The sequence below is a fragment of the Micromys minutus genome (assembly GCF_963924665.1).
Source record: "Micromys minutus genome assembly, chromosome: 5".
Taxonomy (NCBI): domain Eukaryota; kingdom Metazoa; phylum Chordata; class Mammalia; order Rodentia; family Muridae; genus Micromys; species Micromys minutus.
The window spans coordinates 21,892,933-21,919,322 of NC_137974.1; the positions used below are offsets into that span (position 1 = coordinate 21,892,933).

The 26,390-nt window shown below is 34.7% G+C and overlaps 1 protein-coding gene across 1 annotated transcript in view; it reads right to left on the minus strand.

The window, feature by feature from the left end:
* The window catches only part of KLHL1 (kelch like family member 1), a gene marked incomplete at both ends in the record, with an annotated part of 384,888 nt that overhangs the window by 210,934 nt on the left and 147,564 nt on the right, over positions 1 to 26,390 (minus strand). Inside the window, one exon of the mRNA XM_080917315.1 lies at positions 4,873 to 5,069. Coding sequence (XP_080773441.1) covers positions 4,873 to 5,069 — 197 coding nt within the window. The remainder of the gene's footprint in view (positions 1 to 4,872; positions 5,070 to 26,390) is intronic.

Genomic DNA, 26,390 nt, shown 5'->3' on the forward strand with positions numbered 1-26,390 from the left:
CAACAACAAAAAATAACAAGAACCAAAAATCATTGGTCTTTAATATCTCGCGACACCAATGGATTCATTTCTTCAATAAAAAGACAGGCTAACAGACTGAACACTAAAGCAGGATCCAGTATTTTGCTCCAGAAAAAAACATACCAAAGACAGACTTTTACTCTGAGTAAAGGGCTTTCAAAAAGTTTTATAGGCAAATGATCCAAAGACACAAGCTGGAATAGTCATTCTATTCTAATATCCAATAAAATAGACTCTCAGTACCTCAGGGTTTCTTCTCCAAACTGATTATATAATCAGACACAAACAACCTCAACAGATACAAGAAGGTTCAAATAATCTCATATCCTACCAGATTTTTATAGACAAAGGCTTCAAAACAACAAAAGCAATAGAAACTCCCCATGGAAAATGAACAAATATCTCCTCAGTGATAAATTGATCAAGGAATAAATAAATAAATACATTAAAAACTTTCTTGAATTAAATGAAAAGGCACAGCACACCCAAACTTACAGGACACAATGAAAGTATTGCTAAGAGGAAATTTATAGCACCAAGTACCTTCCTAAAGAAATTAAAGATTTTATACACCAGCAACCTAACAGCACACCTGAAAGCCCTAGAACAAAAACCAGCAAGCACATTTAAGAGGAGTAGATTGAAGGAAATAATAAACTCGGAGCTGAAATCAACCAATTAGAAGCAAAGAGAATGATACAAAGAATTAAAAAGAAAAGATATTTGAGAAAATAAACAAGAGAGATAAAATCTTAGCCAAACTAATAAGGAAATTAAAAGAAAATCATCAGATCTTTCTACAAAAGCCTATACTTAACAAAAAAAAAAAATCAAAAATCTTTATGAAATGGATGGGTTTCTAGACAGATAACACCTAACAAAGTTAAATCAAGATCAGGTAAACTATTTAAACAGTCACATGACCCTTAAGAAAATAGAAACAGCCATTAAAAGTCTTCTACCCCTCCTCCCTCCCCCCCCCCCCAAAAGGAAAAGAAGCCCAGGGCCAGATACTGCTATTACAGAATTCTACTGAACCTTTAAGGAAGAACTGATACTAATACTCCTCAAACTATAACAAAAATTAAAACAGAAGGAACACTACCTATTTATTTCTATGAAGCCACAATTACTCTGATTTCTAAACTGTACAAAGACCCAAGACAGAAAGAGAACTTCACAACAATTTTGCTTGAGAATGTGAAAATGTGAAAACATTCAATAAAATTCTTGAAAACCATTTCCAGGAACATATCAAAACTGTCATCTTTCATGATAAAGTAGAGTTCACCTCATGGATGGAAAGATGGTTGAATATATGAAAATCCATAAATGTTACATATTATATAAAAATACTCAAAGAAAAAGACAGCATGACCATCTCATCAGATGTTGAAAATTCTTTGAAAAAAAATACAACACACGTTGGTGTTAAAAGTCTTGGAGAGATCAGGAATTCAAGATCCATACCCAAACAATAAAAAGCAATATACAGCAAACCTATAGCTAACATCAAGTTAAATGTAGAGAAACTTGAAGTAATCTCACTAAAATCAGGGACAAGACAAGGCTGCCCATTCCTGCCCTATTTATTCAGTATAGAACTTCTTCAGCAATGTGCCTGAATATAAAATAAACTCAATCAAATCTGTCTTCTACCCAAAGCATAAGTGGGCTAAGAAAGTAATTAAAGAAGTGACACCCTTTCCAATTGAAATAATAGATAGATATGAATGATTCTATGTTGTAGATTTGTACCAAACTCTGGTTGTTCACAAGAACATTAAGTACTCTTAACTGAGCTGCCTGATTAGCTAATGGCTTATATCGCCTAAACTATTTAAAATAAAATTTTACCTTTCTACTAAAATTAAAATAAAGAATCAGAAATGCAAATCCTTCCTCATTTAATACAACATATTCATATCAAATACACAAAATAAGCTATTTGCATGGCCTATTTTCATTCAATGAATATAAATCAATTAGTTTGTATTTTAATTTTTCAATGCATCTTCAAATTATGTAAATTATTTTGTGATTCACATGATCTTGTCATGTTACACTTACGGTTTTGAAAATATGGCATTCATAATTACGTAATGTTTATTAATGAAAGATAATGAAGTATACAGTGACTTTCCCTCAGTAATTTTGGTGCTGTCTCTACATGCTGATGCCAAAAATTAAATTAATATTAAAGAATCCATTTCACCCTGCTGCCTAATATTGGGTGTTCACTCAAAATTTTCTACTGTTTTACAGGGAAACACTTACCTGGGTCACACAATTGCAACAAACAAACAAACTAAAAATGCTGAGGTCTGCTTGTGGACAAGCAAAGTTTTATTTTAAGGAATTTTAGGAAATTAAATTAAACTCAAGTGTTAACAATTTAAACAAAATTTAGAGGGAGCCTTCATTAATACCATTAAAGATATAGTAGAAATACAAGCATTTATTTCTACTGACTTAGTTTTTAAAAAGTATAAGTAAAAATTTAAATATACTTTCTTTCAAAGCCTACATTATATAGATTGGTTAATAATATGATCCTTATTAGACAGGGATAAAAGGCAAATTTGTGATGAGAAATTGTAACATCAAATACAAAACACTTACTTTCAAGTGTTAGATCAAAAAAAAAAAAAAAAAGAAAAAGAAAAACTACAAAGGACAAATGGTTAGTAATTTTTCTCTTAAATATTAACCATGAGCAACTGCAGGATAATGTAGCTTTTTAGTTCTGAAATTTTAGACATAATTTAGGTTTCCATAGACAAAGCATTACACATAACTTATTCACCATCTCAAAGATGAATTTGCATGGAGACATCAGCACACACAGCGTCATACTTAGAACACTTTTATTGTTTTATGTATCCTTTTATAAATAATAAAGCATACAATTTATTTCATAAAGCTACTTTATGAAATAAGCTAGGAACAGTGCAAGCAGCTGCAAAGAAAATATTTTTCATTACTGAATTAATAATGTCTAACCAGACCAGAAGGGACCATTATCCCTGTTGATATGGCAGCATATTGTTATTTTGCTGAGCTAAGCCAGGAACTCTACATTGTAATGAAATGTGCCCCATCAAATGACAGCAGTCAGCCTTTGATATATTGGTTGATGAAATACTTGTTTATACTGATTTTTGTATGGTTTATATCATTTCAAAAAAGTACTGTGTCCTGTCATAGAATATTTCCAAAGGCTTTAATAACTGAATAACAAACCATGTTTCTGATTTTGTCTGTGAATTTCAATCTGCTTAAAAATTTAAATTATAAAGGGTAGAAGATACTTAAATTCTAAGATTAATGATTAGAAGACTTTTATGTATTGATTACATTAGTGACTTAAAAACGATTTTACTGTTTTACTTGTGAAATAAAAAGAATCAAAATATTTTACTTTCACTTACTAAGGGTAATTTTACTTGGAGTTGCTAAATATAAATATTTTATAGCATTTTATTTATTTCAATAATCAAAATCAATGCTACTTATATAAAATATATTACTCTAGCATACTCTTTATTGTCTGAGTATGACATCAGAATAATTATACCTAGCAAGTGAACTACAATAAAAATAGAATTTTATATGAATTTATACTTTCTTTACTAGAAGTAATATAAAAAAATCCATCAACACATAAGAGTCATATTTAAAGTTTACAATTTATGACTGTAGAGATGGCTCAGTGGTTATGAGCATTTTGATTTTTTTAAAATAATTTTATTTTCTATGTTCATTTGTGTTTTGACTGGAGGCATGTCTGTGTAAAGGTGTCAGATCTCTGGAACTAGAGTGAGCACAGGTGTGAGCTTTCGTGACAGAATTAAACCAGGATCTCTGGGAGAGCAGCTGGTGCTCTTGAGTGCTAACCAATCTCTCTAGCCCCAGCACTGCTATTTTTGAAGGTGACCTGCAGAGACTTGTGTTCTCAAGCTAATTATTCTACACAAAATCCTGTTTGCAGTATCCTCCACATGGAGCTAAAGGAAGCCTGTCCACAGCTGTATGTCCACTGGTAAATAAAGTCAATGACTGGGCAGGGAGACAGAGATAGAATTTTAGGATTTCTGGGAAGGAATTGAGGAAAGAGTACCACTCCTAAACGGTGCAGGGAAAGACAGCCTCCATGTAGATGCATGGAGAGAGTGGCCCCGGAAGCACTGCCCCACAGGGTCCAGGGCTCTGATGTTAAAATACAGAATTAGTAAGTTTTGACTAAGGTATATCCGAGGGGATTGTGTGTTAGCCACCAGGAGTTAGGGCATTGCCCATCTGTTTAGGGTATTTAAAATATAAGGCTGTGTATGTGTGTCTTTGTCAGGAATCCAGAGCAATGAGGCCAGTAGCAAGAAGCATGAACCTGCACCAGTTTGGACATATAGAGCAGATTAACATAATAAATTTAGAGGAGATTAGCATAATACCACAAGAGTGACCCAGGCTCAGTTTCCAGAAGCCTTATAAAAGCTCAGAGCCATGTGAAATTACAATTCCAGGCTGTCCTGTGTCATGTTGACTTTTTCCTATACTACTTAAGCAAAAAGTGCATATATACATATCACCATTTAGAATCCTAGCTAGTCAACACCCATATGTCAATATTGTCTATAAATTAATAATGTCAAAAATTTAACATGAGGCTAATATTATTATGGACCTTAAGATTATAAAACATCATGTCATACCACCATCAAAAATGAAAATACACTAATCTTATAAAATATTTTAATTATGAAATAATTATTGAAAGTCATCATTAATAGCTACTGAGTCATTTGATATCATAGTGTAATATTCCACTCTTCAAATATTATATCTCCTTACCATGGTGTAGCTGTGGGCCACCTTCATTAATTCAATACATCCTTGAGCATCTGCAAATGCCCGGATTCCTAAACAGTTGGATGGATGCAGAAGTTTCATGAGGAAATGACAACACACTTCGACCACTTGAGGGAGCTGGAGAAGGCATGCCGCTGCAAGAAGGTTTTCAATAGTATCTTCTTTTAATTCCAAGCAACCTAAAATACAAGCAAAGCAACATATGATACTTGTGTTTTAGCATTTCTCACATGGCTAATGTAGTAGGTAGGTCTTTCCTCACTTAAGTTGAAATGTCTGACTGTCCTGATAATGTATCAGTCTCATGAAGGCAACATAGTTACTCTTAATTAGCTTGAACAACTGTACATGAACAATTAACATTCTTTTAGAGGTATTTTCAATAATTTTTCCTATGGATTGACAATATTTAACCTAATATATGGAAGGTATTTTAAGTTCATGTCATTAAACTGTCAGTGAAAGGGAAGGTTATATATTAAAATATGCAACACACTTAACATTCCCTTTATCCATGCATGTCTTTTTCTTCTAGATGTTATAAGTGATAAAAAAAACTCACCTAGAAGGGGAATGTAAAACATAAAACAGACTTTTCTCATGAATCAAAACTTGGGACAGTGTAGTGCACACTGTCATCACTATATTAAAAATGTTATTAAATGGCAGACATAATAAAATAAATATTTGAATATGCATATATAACAATTCATAATATATATGTATTTATCAAATAATTTTAAATAAAGAAAAGAATAAGGACAACTTGAAATCTATATTAGTGTATGAATAATTTAATCTAATGTTCTAATAACTGAATATGTCCAACACTGTCATTACAAACAATTCCAAAAAAAAATACTGTCATTATGTAATACATTGGGAAAATATTTTTTATATTATTTAATAAAGTAATCAAAAAAGAGGAAACATTTTCTAAACAAAAATGTGAAAATCAGATAAATGTTGAGAGTATGTGTCCAATAGTATAACACTGATTCTCTGTATTGAAATAACAGAGAGATAAATATTTTTAATTTTACACTTTCTCAGTAGAATTTGTACACAAACAATCCGTACAGCAGGTTTGGCTTGATATTTGTGAGAAATACTTTCCAGAATTATTCTTGGCTGCAGTCTGAGAACTTGGGCTCAGAAGGATAGAAACTACTGAACTTTCACACTTAGGCAGAATTCACATTACCTACTTTGTGTCTGGAACATTTGTGCATTAGAGGTTGCCAAGGTGACCAGCCTCTAATATAAAATTTCTAGTTACTGAGTCAGTAATGAGCCTCCCTGTCTACTACGACATTACATATTTTATTACTAATGACTATACCGAGTCCCCCAGGCTTGCACTGGTTGAGAGCTTCAGGGAGTGGGCACTTCATGGTCTCTGAATTTATCTGACAGGAATGGGTCTTTCTCTCTAAGTAAGCTTTACATTTTGTTGTCATAGTAATTTATGGGCTTTGATTGGTACAACAGTAAGCAATATCTGTTAAAACATCTCGGGAGCCACTGTATTCAGATATTAGTTTTGGAAATTTCCACCCATAATACTCTGACCATAAACATTGGGTTTTTGAACTTAAAAGATAAAGGCACTAGTGTTTCATTTATCTCACAGTTTATACATTATAATTATATTTCAGATTCCAGAAACCTTTTACTGGATATAAAAATGCAAAACTATTATTGTCATAAGTATGCAATAAACCCAGACAATCCAAAATTTAAAAAACAAACAGAAACAGTTATAGACTTAGTACAATGCAAGTATAATTACAGTGAATATGATTGCTCCTAACAAACACAAACAAATCAGTGGAAACAAACAAAATATCTGTAAATATAAATATCTGCATTCAAAATCATATAAAACTCCACACAAAACAATGGAGAAATGTAAGTTGAAAGGAAGATACTCACTGAACAAGTCCAATAACCATGAACAAACCATGTAATGCACTTCATAAACCTCATAATATAAAAAATTTACTCAAGAAATAGGCATAAAAGTTAAACTCTGGTTATAAATATGTAATAATAAGAAAAATTCCTTGTGACCTTAAGTCAAGGAAATATTTTAGATAAATATCAAAGTATAATCCTTTAAGTACACAAGAAATGTAACTACATGAAATTCATTTTAAGAGACTATCTGTGAAGCCAAGAGCTGAGGCTTGAATTAAGAAGGTATCTACAAATCATATACCTGATAAATGATTGTCCAGATTGTACTAAAATCTCAAAAACTGAACAGTCAGAACACAAAAATGCAAAAGCTTCTGTGTTTAATCCTATTTGCAAATGGCCTGTGTTGTAATCATGGCTTAGAAACTTTCTATTTAGTTTAATTTGGGGGCTGCAGAGTTTTCTCCTGTTTTGTAACTGTTTCCTCTGAGGTTGAAACATTGCCTCTGGAAAGGAAGCTGCTTAAGCAGGAGGTTAAACAACTCAAAGGAGCTTGAGGATGTCCCTGAAACTGACCAATTTACTAATCCTGTGCAAACAAGGAAAGCTCTCACGCAGAGAGGCTGACCTGGAAAGGAGACCCTTATGAATGAAAAGCTGAAAGAATTCTCTGAGACCAAGCCAGATGCCTTAAAGAAAGGGAAACCAGCTGAGCGGTCTGTTAAAAGTCACATATCACAGTCACTCAGAAAAGACACTCCCCAGTGTTTTGAGCTGCTTGCAGGCTATGTGGTTTGCCCCAGGTTTCCCAGATGTTGTAAGCTGGGATGGATCTAGGTAATGTAGCTGTCTTTGAGTCATTTCTGTTCCTATAAGTAACTCCCCATTCATATTTCTGTACGTAATACCAATAAAATGTATTGTCTCGCCAAGTTGGGAAAAAAAAAAGAAAAAAGAAAAAAGGCAAGAAATATTTAAATATGAAGGGTTTTTGTTTGTTTGCTTGTTTTTCCAGCTAAGGTATCTGAGTAAAAATTGGTGGATATGATCTTTATTTCTGGAAATACTCAATACTACCCCAAATGAACCAACAGGAAGCATAGTTGTAGCACGAAATTAAAAGAAACAAACAAAAAAACAAAAACAACCAAAAATAGCACATTTGCTCTAGCGAGATCCTGGTTGGTAATGGTAGTCATACCCAGGACCCACAGCAAGATTTGCCAGGCTACTCTGGTCTCTGTCAACTCCTTTCCTGGTCCAACGCCCCTCCCCCTCAACCCAAAGACCATGACTGCTGCCCCTTTTTTCTGGCTGGTTTTGCTGTGTTGCTGGCCGGCAGTTGTCCTGGAAAAAGCTGGCCAATACCCATCCACCCCTTCAGCTGGCTCTCTAGATGGCTGTACCCGCTCACTTTCCCACCTGAATTGTCGTGAATGTAAAATTCCAGACAATCTTAAAATTTAAAGTCAACCAGATGATACAACTGCTGTGTCCAGAATCTATTGCCTTAAAGACATCACCTATTTTTATGTATGAATTTTTTCAGTGGCAGGGGCTGCCACCGGGTCTAAGATTTCACTGGCCTACATTACATTTTACACATCCTCTCTCTTCACTGCCTCACTGTAAAGCCATTTTTCTTCTCTTGTGTCCTCCTTTTCCTCTGCAGGACCCAGAAAACCCACCTCCTTATCATCGCTCAGCAAATGGCTTCTTGTCCTCTTTATTAGCCAATCAAATAATTAGAGGAAATGCCCCTACAGATAGAATCAGAGCTGCTCCTGGGTTTCTGAAACTCCACAAATATTTTGAAAAATGGTTTCACACTTGATTTCTAACACTCAGCGATTCTACTAGGATTCAGTTGAGGCTAAATAAAAGAATCTGTTATCACACAGGTTTAACATATATGTGATACTGAAAGACCCCCAAATTGAGGAAGCCCTTCACTCAAGTACTGGGAAACGCGAACTCAAGAAATTATGGAGAGCCTATCTTGATAAAATCAGGCAAGAGATTTACCTAGGAGATCAGAGCTCTGAAGACAACACGTATCTCATGCAGGAGATAGAGGAGTCAACCCCGAACTCAAATGGGAAGCAGTATTTATAGGGAAAATCACATAAGCAGTTAGTATCAGGCACCTAGCAATTTTGTTGGTTTCTTTAAATTGGCACACTCTGTCTAGGGCACCCTATTTTGGAACAGGCTGACCATTGTACTTGTTTTTTTTTTTTTTTTTTTTTTTTTTTTTTTGACAGCAGAGCCAGACCTTATTGAGGTTTAGATTGTCTGGGTTTGGGTCTTTTTTTGAGCGTTATGTTATGTTTAGACTTGAGACATACTTGTCCTCAAGGCAGGATCAGTGGGGCCAACTTAAAATTTTACTCTTTCAATATGTGTACTGACAAATCCTAGAATGAGTGGAACTATATTCAAGGAAAACAATCACAGAAATAAGGAAGATATTACTAAAATCTGCAGAAAAATGATTATATATTTAATGGTGATGAATAGAAAAAAATTTCCCTGAATATTAATACAAATTTTCTAATTCACTAAAACTCTTCAAAAGTTCTGAAAAATGCTTATGCATTCAGGCAAAAATGATATGCATGTGTGCGTGCACACACACACACACACACACACACACACACACATACACACATACATTCAGTTTGGGGTGGAAGCAGAGGAAACTTATTTTAGATACTGAACCTTAAATGAAACTTTATTTTCTATGCACCCAGGGAGATGACCAGATCTGAATGGTTCCTGAAGGGAAATTGTACATTTTGGAAGGATTCAGGTGCCACGGTGTCATCCAGTTGTATTTTATATTTTGGCTTTACAGGGTAAGCAAGTCAGTACCCACTGAAGATTTGGCCATATCAAGGGCACCAGGTTTTAGAGATCTTAATTCATTCTCCTAGATATTTGGTCCAGATCTCAGAGTGACACAGGGACAAAGGAGCAGGTCACCTTTGAGTAGTTAATCAGAACATAACAAGCAACTGGATATATTCAATATAAGATTAAAACTTAGGCACCTTGGTTTAGATAACAGTGATTAAACTTTACTGATTAAAAGGCAATTTAAAAAAATCTTGGATGTAGTGGGACAGGTGTTTGTCTCTAGGCCTGGAACACAAACTTGCTTGATGCTGCCAACCAGACAAGAGAATATTCTTTATATGTCTGGACTCTAGACAACAGTTTACAAAGAAAGCTGTTCAGCTATTGGGAAGTCCCCAGGTAACCTGGGGCATGAGACCTTGAGTTTTGTCTCTCCTTATGATTAAAAGAAGTCTGAAAATGAAATGGAACTACCTAAAATAAGTTTATTTTGCTTGTTGCCAACACAAATATTTATTTATAGATATATGAAGTACATATAAATATGTATGTAACAAAAATAATGAAAAAAAAGGCACTAAATTTGAAATAGAGCAAGTACAGGTTTATGCAGGTAAAGGGACATGGAAGCAATGCACTATTTTAATCTCAAAAAAAAAAAAGAAGAGGAAGATAAGCAAAAGATGAAAAGGAAGATGAGGAGGAAAAGGTCAAAGAAAGATTCCAAAGAAAGGTTTTGCAGCAAAACCTGAGATCTTCGGAGCTATCTATATTTTGGAAATAAAAAGAATCAAGAAGATTCCAAAGGACATAAGAAACTTGTGTTGTCAATAGATAAATTCAGTGCTTGGAGAGTTAATACAGTTTTATGGCTAAATACAAATGGCAAAAAAAGCAAATTTGTATTTACTCTTACATTAATTAATTAATAATTAATTAATTTTTGAGTAAGGGTTTTACTTAGACTTTCCAAACTTTACCTTCCTATCTATACAAGGCTGTTGTCAAATATTTTATCTTTCTATTTCATCCTTAGAGCTAGCAAGAATGCAGAAGTTCAGTGCAGTTTATGCAATTTCTTCATTAACAAATACTTAAAGATGGTAATATAAAAATGCAATGATTGTACCCCTTACATGATTCCTGGTAATATTTTATTCATAAATATATTTTATGTTATTAAAAACATTAAAATACTTATGACTTAAACAGTATAAAAGGTTAATGTATTTATATGAAAACTGTTTAATTTTTTATTAGGTATTCTCTGTATTTATATTTCAGATGTTATCCCCTTTCCCCCAATTTCTTCCCCCCCCCCATTGCCTCCATAAAGGTGCTCCCTCTCCCAACCACCCTCTCCCCACCTCAGTGCCTTGGCATTCCCCTACACTGAGAAAGCAAGTGCTGTTTAATATTTTTGAGCATGTAGTATATTGTGATATTTTTCTATAGTCCTATGTTGAATAATCATAGGGTAAGTTATTGTTAATTTTAGTGATTAAATTAAACTATAATCATTACCTGTCTCAAAGACTTAACATTCTTTATTTTTCTAACATGGAATATATACACTGGTAGATAATATTTTTTCTAAAGCCAGAAGGCGCAAATGGAATCACAGCAAGTGTTGAACTTGAATGCACACAAATTGAGCTAGCTCATGCATGATATATTTCCTTATATATCTATAACTTGACCATTTATTTAACATACTTAGATGCTAAAAAGGAAAAAAAAATGGTCAAGTATTTTACTTCAAAGTTGTCTAAAAATATGAGAAAATGGTTAATGTGGAGAAAAAATGTAATTTTATGCTGTTATTTAAAGTTTACCTTGGAGGCATAGTAATTCTGAGTACATTTTACAAAAGGGAAATTCTATAAGTTGGCACTTGGCTTTGGATATAGTTTGAATTGTAAATGTTTCCCACTGGGTTAGGTTTAGATCCTTCATTCACAGCATGTAGCATTATTTTGAAAGCTGTGAGAACTTTTAGAAGGTGAGCTGCATTGCAGAGGTAAGTCAGTATTGTGATCTATTGCTGGCAATATTTCAATTTTTCCTGTTCTCTCAGCTTCCTGCTGTAACCCAATGAATTAGACTTAAAAATATGCTTCCAGCATCATGGACTCTGGTTGTTAAAATATCTTTATCATATTATATTATATTATGTTATATTATATTATATTATATTATATTACATTACATTATATTATATTTACAATCCAGCTGTTGCTCATTCCATGCTCTCATAGTTACTGATTCTATTCCTCATCACCCATGTCTCGGAGAGGATGAGCCCCCACCTCCAGACTTCCTACCTCACTGAGGCCTCAAGTCTCTAGAAGATTAGAATATTCTCAAACTGAGGACATACCAGGAAGTCTTCTTCTGTATATGCATGAGGAAGGGAAGGCTGCTCAGACCAGCAGTTGTATGCTGCGTGGTTTGTGGCTCAGTGTCTGAGGGATCTTGGGGTCTCTGGAATCTGGGTTAGTTGGGCCTGCTGGTCTTCTAATGGGGTTGCCCTACTCTTTAATTTCTTCCACCTTTCCCCCAATTCAACCATAGGATTTCAGTCCATCCATTGGGTGTAGGTATCTGTGTCAGTCTCTGTCAGATGCTGCTAGGGCCTCTCAGCGGTCAGCTGTGTGGCAATTGGCAGTGAAGGGTATCCTGATTCTCAGTGACCATAAAGGACAGCAGATAGCTTCCTACTCTCCCGGAAGATCACACCCCTCCCACGCAGCTACAGCACCTAAGAGTCCCCTGTAGAGAGGTTTGAATCATGAAGGACATGTCCCAAGTCCCTTCTCTACAGGTGAGGATGTGCCCACGTTTTACATAGACTCAAGACAGAAGCAGGACCACACCCCAAATCTAACAGTGCTGCTTGAGAAGAGATCTGCTCTACCCAAATTGCTGTCTGCAGCTCTCCTGTGCCTCTAGCTCTAGCCAGTTTCCTGCTGGCTCAGTCCTGCCTGGGAACTTGTAGCAGCAACAGAAACTAAGAAGGGGTAATACCAGCAGAGAAGGCAGTGGAAGCAGTTTCCCCTCTCTACTCAAGTTGCCTCCCCTTTGCCTGAATATGTGCACCCAGCTGGACCAGAGATCTCCACGCGAGGCCGCTGGCCCAGAGTTTCACAAACAGCCATGCTAGGCTCCTGTCTATAAGCACATGCTAGCAATAGTAATACTGTCAGGTATTGGTGCCTCCACATGAAATAGATCCTTAGTTGGGCATGTCACTGGACTGCCTTTCCCTCAGTCTCTTCTCCATTTCCATCTCTGCAGTTCTTTTGGACAGAAACATTTCTGGGTCAAAAAGTTGGCTGTGGGTTGGTAACCCCTTCACTCCACTTGAGGTCCTATCTATCTACTGGAGGTGAACTCTGAGTTCCCTCTCTCCATGTTAAGCATTTTGTCTAAGGTAACTCCCATTGAGCCCTGAGAATCTCTCACATTCTGGAGTGTCTCCAAACCTCCCACCTTTGAGGCTGCATTCTGTTTGCTCTTTGGGCTTTTCTCATGCCCCTCTCCATACCTGATCCTGTTCCCCTTTTCCCTTCTCCCTCTCGTCTACCACCCAAGCCCTTCCCTCCTTGGGCCAACCAAAATTATTTTCTTCCCCTAAATGGGAATGATACATACTCACTTAGCCTTTGTGCAATTCTGTGGGCTGTATTCTATATATTCTATGCATTCTGTTTTTTTTTTTTTTTTTTTGGTTTGTTTGTTTGGTTGGTTGGTTGGTTGGTTTTGGTTTTTTGTTTATTTGTTTGTTTTTTGGCTAATATTCACTTATTTGTGAGTACATATCATGCATGTTCTTTGTGGTCTGAGTTACCTCACTCAGGAGGATATTTTCTAGTTCCATCCATTTTCCTGCAAAACGCACGATGTTCATATTCTTAATAGTTGAATAGTATAACAATGTGTAAATGAAACACATTTTGAGTATCCATTCTTCAGTTGAGAAACATCTGGGTTGTTTCCAGCTTCTGGCTATCACAGATAAGGCTGCTATGAACTTAGTGGAGCACATGCCTCGCAGACATAGTGAGGCATCTTTTAGGTATATGTCCAATACAGCTGGATCTTCAAATGCATCTATTACCAATTTTCAGAGGAACTGCGAGATTGATTTCCAGAGTGGCTGTACTAGATTGGAGTCCCACCAGGCATGGACTATTGGTTTGTTTTCCTCCACATACTGAACTGTATGTGCTCTCCCCTGAAGTGTTTTATCTTAGCCATTCTCATTGGTATAAGGAAAAATGTCAGTGTCATTTTGACATGCATTTCCATGATGACTAAGGACTTTGAACATTCATTAGTGCTTCTAAAGTATTCAACATTCTTCTGTTGTGAATTTTACTTTTAAGCTCTGTACTCCATTTTTAATCAGGGTATTTGATTTTCCTTGGATGTAACCTTCTTAGGTTCTTTATATATTTTGGATATTTGCCCTCTATTTGATGTGTGGTTAGTGATGATTTCCCCAATCTGTATGTTGCTGATTTGTCCTGTTTACTGTGTCTTTTTCCTTATAGAAAACTCTTCAGTTTCATGAGGTCCCATTTATCAATTGTTGATCTTAGATCCTGAATCACTGGTGTTCTGCTTAGGAAATCGCCTGCAGCCCCCGTGCCAATGTGTTCAAGAGTCTTCTGTTTGAATCTGTGTATCTGATTTTATATTGAGATCCTTGATCCACTTTGACTTGAGCTTTGTGCAAGGTGACAAATAAACATCTATTTTCATTTTTCTACATACTGTCAGCCAATTAATCCAGAACCATTAATGAAGATAATTTCTTTTTTCCATTGGATGCTTTTTTTTGTCAAACATCAAGTATTTATAATTTTCTGGGTTTATTTCTGGGTCTTCAATTCTACTCCATTGATCAATGTGTCTGTTTTGTACCAAGACTGTGACTTTTTATTTGTTAGTTTGTTTTTTTATCACTATTGCTCTGTAGGACAGCTTGAGGCCAGGAATGGTAATTCCCCAAAAAGTTCTTTTATTGTTAAGAATTGTTTTGGCAATCCTGGGATTTTTGTTTTTCTACATGAAATTGAGAATTTCTCTTTCATGTCTGTGAAGAACTGTGTTGAAATGATGATAGCTATTACATTAAATCTGTAGATTGGTTTTAGTAGGACAGCCATTTATTCACGTTAATTTTACCAATCTATAACAATGGGAAAATTTTCCATCTTCTGAGTTCTTTAATTTCTTTTTCTTTCTGTTTCTTTCTTTCTTTCTTTCTTTCTTTTTTTTTTTTTGAGATTTAAAGTTCTTGTCATAGAGATTTTTCACTTGCTTGGTGAGAATTAAACCAAGATACTTTATCCTATTTGTGGTAATTATAATGGGTATTGTTTCCCTAATTTCTTTCTCAGTCCATTTATCATTTATATAAAGGAAGGCTACTGATCTTTTAAGTTAATTTTATATCCAGCCACTTTTGTGAAGTTGTTTATCAACTGTAAGAGTTCTCTGGTAGAATTTTGGGGGTTGCTTATGTGTACTATAGTATAAGCCACAAACAGTGACCTCTTAGCTTATTTTAAATTGAAACCCATTTATCTCCATTTGTTGTCTTACTACTATATCTAGACCTTTGAGTACTATATGGAATAGATATGGAGAGAGTGAGAGCCTTGTGCTGTTCCTGATTTTGGCTGCATTGCTTCAAGTATTTCTCCATTTCTCAATATCCATTGAAAATTGGCAGATGGTTTGCTTTTTTACATTCTGGTGAAATGCAACCCTTAGGAACTATTAGGCCAAATAAGCAAATTTTCCCTTTAATTTTTTCAGGTTTGTCTTCCTTATTTTTTGCATAAAAGATTATGTAAAATATCTGAAAAATTATAAAAGGAGATATTCTGAACAATCAGAATAAATTAATTTCATTATAGATGTTGTTGAATCCAGATGTCCTTCAGAAGATGAATGGATACAAAAATTGTGGTACATTTACACAATGGAATACTACTCAGCCACCAGAAACAATGACTTAACCAAATTCTTAAGAAAATGGCTGCATCTAGAGAATATCATCCTGAGTGAGATAACCCAGGCACAAAAGAACAGACATAATATGCAGTCACTGACAGTGGGATGCTAACCCCAGAGACTTGCACTCCCCCAGAAACAATTTACAGACTGTATGGAGTCCAAGAAATAAAGAAAACAAAACAAAACAAAAAAATATTTACAAAACAAGAAGACTTTGTCTATTTCCATGTTGCATTTTGTTTTGCATGTACTTTACGCTCATTGTAACTATTAGGTTTTCAATGCATACTGTCAAGCCTTTGAAAAAATCAAGTACTGACTAAAAAATATATTCATATAGTTTTTTTGTAAAAAATTATTTTAAAATCTGAAAAAAGAACTGACAAAATGTATAATTTTAAGCAAAAAATGTTTAAAATCTGTACATTTATCTTTGTTTTGTAAAATAAAGTTGTTTAAAAAAAACATAAAGGTTTTTAAATACCAAATTAAAAATAAATGTTAATTTTGTTGCTTCATTCAGTCATAAGTAATCTCAATCAAGGTCTTTGTCTCTAGACTTAATATTCTCTGTCAAGACTTAATATTCTATTAATCACAGTACTGTAACTAGTATTTACAATTAGGAAATAGATTGAAAATAATCAAACAACTACATTGGAAACAACAAATATAATTAAAACAATACGAACATTATGAGTATTGGGCCCTTTATATTTCTATAAAACATACTTTACTCTCCTGTTCTAGAGAGCTAACTATAATCTAGATTTACTATCCAGCATCTGTTAAACAATGTTTAACTTTTTGTTACATTTCAGCTATAATACAAGCTAATTAATAGAAATATAAAATTAAATGAATAGTTAAAAAAATTAGACAAATATATAAGCAAATCAAAGTTAGCACAAAAAAGTATTCAGAACCTACTGGGACACTTGATAGAATATTATGGGATTCTGTCTAGATCTTCTAATATGCAAATCATGAAAATATAAAGAGTTAAAAAACTCAAAGCTGCATTAAGATAAAATCAGTTCAAATAATTTACTGAATCAAAAAGGAAAGGTATGCACTAACCCACTAAAAATTTAGAATGTCATTTTGTATTATACTATGATAATTGTCAGAACGTGCCAGTAAGAGTCAAATACGTATATATAGTAGTCAACCCATTAAATGCCATAGATTGTTCAAAATAATGAAACTCTACACTGTGCCTCAAAATAAAAGTAATTTTTAAATTATTTTTTCAAAATGATTCTTGTAAAACTTGAGTTTTACATGTATTGGTGGATTGCTAAACATATATACACAAATGTTAAAACAAATAAGGCTAACTGATTTAATTGATTATATCTTTCATACTTTATATGCAATTGTTCAAGCATTCTAGGAAAACTAACTCAATTTTTAAACAACAATGATAAGGCACAAAACCAGTCTTTGAAGTGTCAGAATGTTACCCTGAGTCTAGAGTTTACTGTCTATTAAATTCTCTCAGAATAAAATGAGCATTCTGCTAAGGTGCTTGCATAATTCATGCCACTTGAATTAAGTCAGTCATAAAAATTAAGTAATGATTTACTTTTAATTATAAAGAAGTCTGGGGAGAATTTAGTGGGTAAAGTCTAGGAAGAACATACATTTTTTATATTAAGAGAATATTAAATATCTTAGTGCCTTTGTACAGATATTTATTTCACTGAAATGTTGGTTGTAAGCATAAGCTTTCTTAACATTTCCTATTTGTGTACAAACATTTTTACTTCAGTAGCACCGAAGAATCTTTTACAAACATGTTAACTCTTCAGTATGATTAAAGTTTGCTGTTAGGCAGTTTAATTTTCTATCCTTTTAAAAATTACTACTATTAGAAGTTGGTTCTTATCAGTTGCCTCCAGGACCTGACACTGTGTTACCAGCCTTGCATTTCAACAATCACATTTGTTAGAACTCTATTTCCTTAATCATCAATGACCACGGCCTATTTTCATTATTGCAGGGATTATGTAAGAAATGAACCGAGAGGAAATTTCTTGAAGTTTGAATGAAGGTAGTATTTTACTACAATGATCCTAAGTAGATGCCTTTTAAATATCATTTTATATAAATTTTCATCTTTGATTAAAATTTGAGTACTGGTAAGTATATGGTTGTATATAGACATAAAATTATACATCTCTATATATCAAAAGTGTGTTTATACCAAAAAACAATTATTATAAGTTGTGAAATTCCAACCAAGCTAAAAATAGGTTCCATATATAATTCTTCATATTGTTATTAAGAATTCAGTAAAGGGTACAGGATAGTAGATATATAGCAAAATATGGTATTTAAGTATGTTCACAGGAAATGGTATGTTACATATTAACCTGTTCAAACACGGCTGCTATCCATAAGTCACTAAACTAGTGGCTTAAAGTCATGGGGATGATGAACAGTGCTTAGAAAAAGCTACTATAGAGCCATAGGGGTGCCAATTTAAGTGACCTATTTTATTTTGAAAGCAAGAGAGAGTTATAAGTCACTCTAATGAACTCCTGTCATAACATACTCTCCAAAAGTAAAGTATGATAGAGAATGAAACATTCATCTGTGTTCTGCCATTCATATTGTAGTAACCGGCTTGTTTTGTTATTATTGACCTCTGCTAGATGGCATATCCCTACCTGACTGGGCTGCACTTCAATAACATTTGAGGTATTGCATTTATAGTTTAAAAACAATGTTTCAATATAATAATTAGGAGGGCAGTTTAGATTTATAGCAAGATGAGGTTATCAATATATTTTTGTAATGACAAATTATTATTCTTCAAATATGTTTGTAAAATTTGAGCTTTAGACATTCCAAGCCTCTTCAACTACTAATATGAATCATTTCTAATAGTCATACTATAATATCATCTAGTCATCTCTTACTAGACTTAAGCAATTTGAAGTTGGAATAATGCTATCTTTAATGTCAAAATGTTTTTTCTTCCTTAACTTCATGATTTTTTAGATAGTTTATGGGAAATTTCCAGGACAACATCAGCCTCGTTATATCTATTCAAAGACTTTACTGTACATAAAACAGATTCTCTCCAAGTTCAAGTCCAAAAGTGAGTAAAGGTATAAAAAGGAGTATCCTGTAGAGTAAAAGAAATATTAAGTTGATTTGAACCTGGGCTCCTATGAAAGTCAATTGTTATATAGTAACTCTGATATTTTACATCTAGATAAATTGTGAACAAATGATGTCCTGTGAAAACCACCAAACAAACTAGATTCCAGCCAATGCTATTGTTATCATTTCCCTACCTGACTGAAAAGCCCCTTTACTGAAGATACAATGTAGATAACACTCTAAACACTGAGAATTTGTCCTGGTACCTATCTAGGACTATCATCCTTATTGACTAGTGATCATGGTACTGAAAATCACTATTTCCATTACCAGAAAAGTATATATTAATCCAACTACAAATGCTCTTATTTACTATAAGACCTGCCTGCCTGATACAGTGATGCAAATTTCTGATTAAATTTAAGGCCCATTCTATGAGACAGCACCCTTGACTGACATTGATCAGCTGGCCAGAACCTGCTATAAGATATAGCAATAAAATAACGCTATCAACGTTGACATAGATCAGTGACTTGCTGAGGAATCATCAAGAGCCTTCCCCATCCAGAATATGAAAACTGTTGCAGGAACCCAAACCGGACAACGTGCAGAGTAAGACACTTTGGAACACTCAGTTCAAAATGGAACTTCATTAAAAATACTCCCGCTGGGATCAAGGGATGCTAATGAAAAAGAGTCAGAAAGATTGTAAGAGCTACAGGGGAGAGATGACATGACAGAAACAAGGCCTGTTTTAACCACAACAGGACTGATGCGGATATGAGTACACAGAGACTCTGGCACCCACACAGACTCTGCACATGTCTAAGCCAGATGGGATCACAGTGCTGAAGGAAAGTGGGTACAATCACCCATCTCTAACCAACAAACTCTATGGTATGCCAAGGCTCTGAGGCGGGTGAAAGAGGTTGGGAGAGGGAGCACCTTCATGGAGGCAATGGGATGGGGAGGGAGGATAGTACTGGGGGAAAGGAGGAGAACAACTGAAATGTAAATACAAAGAATATCCAATCAAAAAAATTGTGGTGCATGTGTCTTTGTTGTATATTGGAGCATCTCTGGGGTAAATGCCCAGAAGTGGAATAACTGGGTCTTCAGGTAGTACTATGTCCAATTTTCTGAGGAATCTCCAGACTGATTTCCAGAGTGGTTGTACCAGAGATAACCCAGTCACAAAAGAACAGAGATAATATGCAGTCACTGATAATTGGATACTAACACCAGAAAGCTCTGAACACCCCAGAAACAACTCACAGACTATATGAAATTCAAGGAAAAAAAAAAAAGAAAAATGAAAAACCGTTATGCTTAACCTTTACACACCAAGAAAACTTTGACTAATTCTAGGTTACAACTTGTTTTACTTGTACTTTATGCTCATTGTAACTAGTAAGATTTTAATGCACACTATCAAACCTTTAAAAAAACCAAGTACTTACAAAAATGTATTTGTATACTTTTATGCAAAAATGCTTAAAATCTGTACATTTATCTTTGTTTTTTTAAAACAAATTTGTTCAATTAAAAAAATCCAAAACATGTTATTTCCAAGACAGCAAAAACCCTGCTCTCAGAGGCAGCCAGTCAGAAATCTGTCCTACCAACTTGCCTGAGCCAACTTCAAAAGCAACCCAGGGACTATAGAAGATGTCCCACTACCTAGCTTGAACCAAGTATAATTGATCAACAAAAGTCCCCCAAATCCCCAAGAACCTTAACCAATCACAAAGGTACCTATATTGTTGATCGAACAAAGCAATCAGGAGTAAGAAAGGTAGTAAGTCATCCAGTTCTACCCTAACAGTCATTTTTATATCCTTATAAAATTATATTGTTCATGTATTTACATTCCAAATGTTATCCTTTTTCCTCATTCTTCCCTCTTCCATTCCTTCTCCCTCTGCTTCTATGAAGATACTCCTCCTCTCATCCACCCACTCTGACCTCAAAACCCTGGCATTTTCAAAAGCTGAAGAAATGAGCCTTCAAAGGACCAAGGGCTTCACTTACTAATGATGCCAGACAATGTCATCCTCTGTTGCATATTGGACTAGAACCATAAGTCTTCCCATGTGTTCTCTTTGGTTTGTAGTTTAAGTCCCTGGGATCTCTGGAAGATCTCATTGGTCAATATTGTTGTTTTTCCTATGGGATTGCAAACCCCTTTAACACCTTCAGTCCTTTCTCTGTCTCCCCCACTGGGGTTACCTGTGCTCTGTCCAATGTTGGGCTGTACATATCTTAAGATGGATCAGTAAGGCTCTGGCAGACCCTCTATAAAAACATCTGTATCAGGCTCCAGTCAGCAAGCACTTCTTACCATCAGTAATAGTGTCTGGGTTTGGTGATTGCATGTGGGATGGATCCCCAGTTAGGGGCAGTCTCTGGATGACCTTTCCTTTAGTCTCTGCTCCACTCTTTGTTCCTGTACTTCTTCTCATGACTATTTTCCTAACATGCTTTAAACTGACACAGGAAAATTCACAACTCTGTTTTCCATCCCCAAATAGGGTGGACCCTTGCATGCATGAAACTCTGCAGAATAAATACTCTTTTATTTGAGTCCAGCATATCATATCATTCTTCACAAATGAATACTCTTCCCTTACATTTCCCTTATATATATTATTCATAAAATATTAGATGTTATAATTTTGATTTTATTATATATTATGGTTTCCAATTTTTTAAGTTTTCTGCATGTATGTAGTATATTTTAATGACTTTATGTATTTTTATGTGCTATTCCTTTGGCTCCTTCTTCTCTGTTATTTTGTATAATTGTATTTTGTTATGTTTGTTTTTGCTTTGCCTTATTTTATTATCATTAGCAATATTCTTGTATGATTATTCGTGTTGTAATGAAAGAAAGGGTGTCATTATAATTAGGTGGGGGAGTTGAAAAGATCTGCAAGAGGTTCTTGAGGGGAAAACATAATCAGAATACATATGAGGACAAAAAGAATTTTTGTTAAAAATAAATAAAAAGTGATAGGAGAAAATTGGGAAAAATACTTCCTCTTGCTTTTATATATTTTATTCACTAAAAAAACAATCGCACACCTTTTTATTGTAAACTATACAGATAATCTTTCTTATGTATTTTTGCTGAAAGTAACACATGTTATTGGAATTGGTAAAACTCCTTAATTCTTGGTTCATGGCTGATAAAACAAATTATATAATTGCTGTTTATTTACTTCTTGATGATGCTTTCTGACATTTTTTTAAACAACTTTATTTTACAAAACAAAGATAAATGTATAGATTTTAAGCATTTTTGCGTAAAATTATACAGTACATTTTTGTCAGTACTTTTTTTCAGATTTTAAAATAATTTTTACATAAAACTATATGAATATATTTTTTAGTCAGTTCTTGATTTTTTTAAAGGTTTGATAGTATGCATTGAAAACTTAATAGTTACAATGAGCAAAAAGTACATGTAAAACAATATGTAACATAGAAATAGTCAAAGTTTTCTTGTTGTGTAAAAATTTTTTTGTTTTGTTTTGTTTTGTTTTGTTTATTTCTTGGACTTCATACAGTCTGTGAGTTGTTTCTGGGGCAGGGCAAGCCTCTGGGGTTAGCATCCCAATATCAGTGACTGCATATTTTGTCTGTTCTTTTGTGACTGGGTTATCTCACTCAGAATGATATTCTCTAGATGCAGCACTTTTCTTAAGAATTTTTTTAAATGACTTTATTTTACAAAACAAAGATAAATGTACAGATTTTAAACATTTTTTGCTTAAAATTATACATTTTTGTCAGTACTGTTTTTTAAGATATTAAAATAATTTTTAGATAAAACTCTGTGAATATATTTTTTAGTCAGTACTTGATTTTTTCAAGGGCTTGACAGTATGCATTGAAAGCCTAATAGTTACAATGAACGTAAAGAACATGAAAAACAAAACAAAACATGGAAATAGTCAAAGTCTTCTTGTTTTGTAAATATATTTTTTTTTCTGTATTTCTTAGACTTCATACAGTCTGTGAGTTGTTTCTGGGGGAGTGCAAGCCTCTGGGGCTAGCATCCCAATATCAGTGACTGCATATTATGTCTGTTCTTTTGTGACTGGGTTATCTCACTCAGGATGATATTCTCTAGATGCAGCCATTTTCTTAAGAATTTGGCTAAGTCATTGTTTCTGGTGGCTGAGTAGTATTCCATTGTGTAAATGTACCACAATTTTTGTATCCATTCATCTTCTGAAGGACATCTGGGTTCCTCCCAGATTCTGGCTATTATAAATAGTGCTTCTATGAACATTGTGGTGCATATATCTTTGTTGTGTATTAAAGTGTCTCTGGGGTATATGCCCAGAAGTGGAATAGCTGGGTCTTCAGGTAGTAGTATATCCAATTTTCTGAGATATCGCCAGACTGATTTCCAGAGTAGTTGTATTAGCTTGCAACCCCACCAACAGTGTAGAAGTGTTCTTCTTTCTCCAGAGCCTGGCCAGCATCTGCTGTCATCTGAGTTTTAGATCTTGGCCAATCTGACTGGTGTGAGGTGGAATCTCAGGGTTGTTTTGATTTGCATTTCCCTGATGGCTAAGGATGTAGAGCACTTCCTCAGATGTTTCTTGGCCATTCGGTGTTCCTCAACTGAGAACGTTTTGTTTAGCTCTGTACCCCATTTTTAATAGGGTTATTTGATTCTCTGGTGTCTAGCTTTTTGAGTTCCTTGTACACCTTGGGTATTAGGCCTCTATCTGATGTGTTCTTGATAAAGATCTTTTCCAATTCTGTTGGTTGCCTTTTTGTTTTCTTGACAATTTTCTTAGTCTTACGGAAACTTTGCTATCACATTAATTCCCATTTGTTTATCTTTGACCTTAGAGCTTGAGCCTTGGTGTTTTGTTCAGGAAATTTTCTTCTATGCCTATATGTTCTAAGGTTTTCCCTACTTTCTCATCTAATAATTTCAGTGTATCTGGTTTAATATGGAGATCTTTGATCACTTACACTTGAGCATTGTACAAGGAGATAAGAAAGGGTCTATTTTAATTCTTTTGCATGCTGAGTGCCAGTTGGACCAGCACCATTTGTTGAATAGGCTGTCCTTTTTCCATTGAATGTTTACGGCTCCTTTGTCAAAAATCAGGTGACCATATACATGAGGGCTCATTTCTAGATCTTCTATTCTATTCCATTGATCCACATGCCTATTTCTGTACCAGTACCATGCCGTTTTCAACACAATTGCCTTGTAATATAGCTTGAGGTCAGGAATAGTGATTCCCGCAGATGTTTTTTTGTTGTTGAGGATGGATTTCGCTATTCTAGGTCTTTTGTTATTCCATATGAAATTTCACATTGATCTATCCAATTCCTTAAAGAGCTTGGTTGGAATTTTTATGGGGATTGCACTGAATCTGTAGATTGCTTTTGGTAGAATGGCCATTTTTAAGATGTTGATCTTTCCAATCCATGAGAATGGGAGATCTTTCCATTATCTGAGATCCTCCTCAATTTCTTTCTTTAGAGGTTTTAAGTTCTTGTCATACAGGTCCTTCACTTGCTTAGTTAGAGTCACACCAAGGTATTTTATAGTCTTTGTAAATTAATAGATATATTCAGAACATATTATCCTAAAGTAAAAGAATATACCTTCTTCTCACCACCCCATGGCACCTTCTTGAAAATTCACCACATAATTGGACACAGAGTGAGCCTCAATTGATATAAGAAGATTGAAATACTCCCATGCATCCTCTCAGATCACCATGGTCTAAGACTGGTCTTTAACAACAAAAAAGACAATGAAAAGCCCACATACACATGGAAAATAAACAATGCTCTGTTAAACGACAGCAGGGTCAAAGAAGAAATAAAATAAGAAATTAAGGATTTTCTAGAATTCAACGAAAACGAAAACACAACATACCCAAACCTATGGGATGCAATGAAAGCAGTACTGAGAGGAAAACTCATAGCCCTAAGTGCTTCCAAAAAGAAACTGGAGAGAGCTCACATCAGCCACCTGACAGCACAGCTAAAAGCCCTAGAACAAAAGGAAGCAGATATACCCAAAAAGAGTAGACGGCAAGAAATAATCAAAATTAGGGCAGAAATAAACAAAATAGAATCAAAAAGAACCATTGAAAAAATCAACAAAACCAAGAGTTGGTTCTTTCAGAAAATCAACAAGATTGATAAACCCCTAGCAAGACTAACTAGAGGGCAAAGAGAGAGTATACAAATTAACAACATCAGAAAGGAAAGTGGGGACATAACAACTGAAACTGAGGAAATTCAAGAAATCATCAGATCCTACTACAAAATCTTATACTCGACAAAATTGGAAAATCTGGAGGAAATGGACGAATTCCTAGACAGATACAAGATCCCAAAGTTAAACCAGCACCAAGTAAACCATATAAATAACCCTATAACACCTAAAGAAATAGAAGAAATCATCAAAAGCCTCCCAACCAAAAAAAGCATATGTCCAGACGGGTTCAGTGCAGAATTTTACCAGACATTTATTGGGGATATAACACCAATACTCTCCAAACTATTCCAAAAGATAGAAGCAGATGGAATACTACCTAACTCATTTTTTGAGGCTACAATAACCCTTGTACCTAAACCACACAAAGACCCTACAAGGAAAGAGAACTTCAGACCAATCTCACTTATGAACATTGATGCAAAAATACTCAACAAAATCCTTGCAAACCGAATCCAAGAACACATTAATACTATCATTCATCATGACCAAGTAGGCTTCATCCCTGGGATGCAGGGATGGTTTAATATAAGGAAATCCATCAACATAATCCACCATATAAACAAACTCAAAGATCAAAATCACATGGTCATCTCACTAGATGCTGAGAAAGCATTTGACAAAGTAAAACACCCCTTCATGTTAAAAGTCCTGGAAAGAACAGGAATCCAAGGTGCATACCTAAACATAATAAAAGCAATATACAGCAAACCAACAGCCAACATCAAACTTAATGGCGAGAAACTTGAAGCAATCCCACTAAAATCAGGGACTCGACAAGGCTGCCCACTCTCCCCCTACCTATTCAACATAGTACTGGAAATCCTGGCTGGAGCAATTAAACAGCACTCTTTGACGATGACATGATAGTGTACTTGAGTGACCCCAAAAATTCCACCAGAGTACTCCTACAGCTGATAAACAAGTTCAGCAAAGTGGCTGGATACAAAATTAACTCAAACAAATCAGTAGCCTTCCTATACTCAAAGGACAAACATGTGGAGAAAGAAATTAGGGAAAAGGTACCCTTCACAATCGTCTCATTTCTTAAGAATTTGGTAAAGTCATTGTTTCTGGTGGCTGAGTAGTATTCCATTGTGTAAATGTACCATAATTTTTGTATCCATTCATCTTCTGAAGGCCATCTGGGTTCTTTCCAGCTTCTGGCTATTATAAATAGGGCTGCTATGAACATTGTGGTGCATATATCTTTGTTGTGTACTAAGATGTCTCTGGGGTATATGCCCAGTAGTGGAGTAGCTGAGTCTTCAGGTAGTATTATGTCCAATTTTCTGAGGTATCGCCAGACTGATCT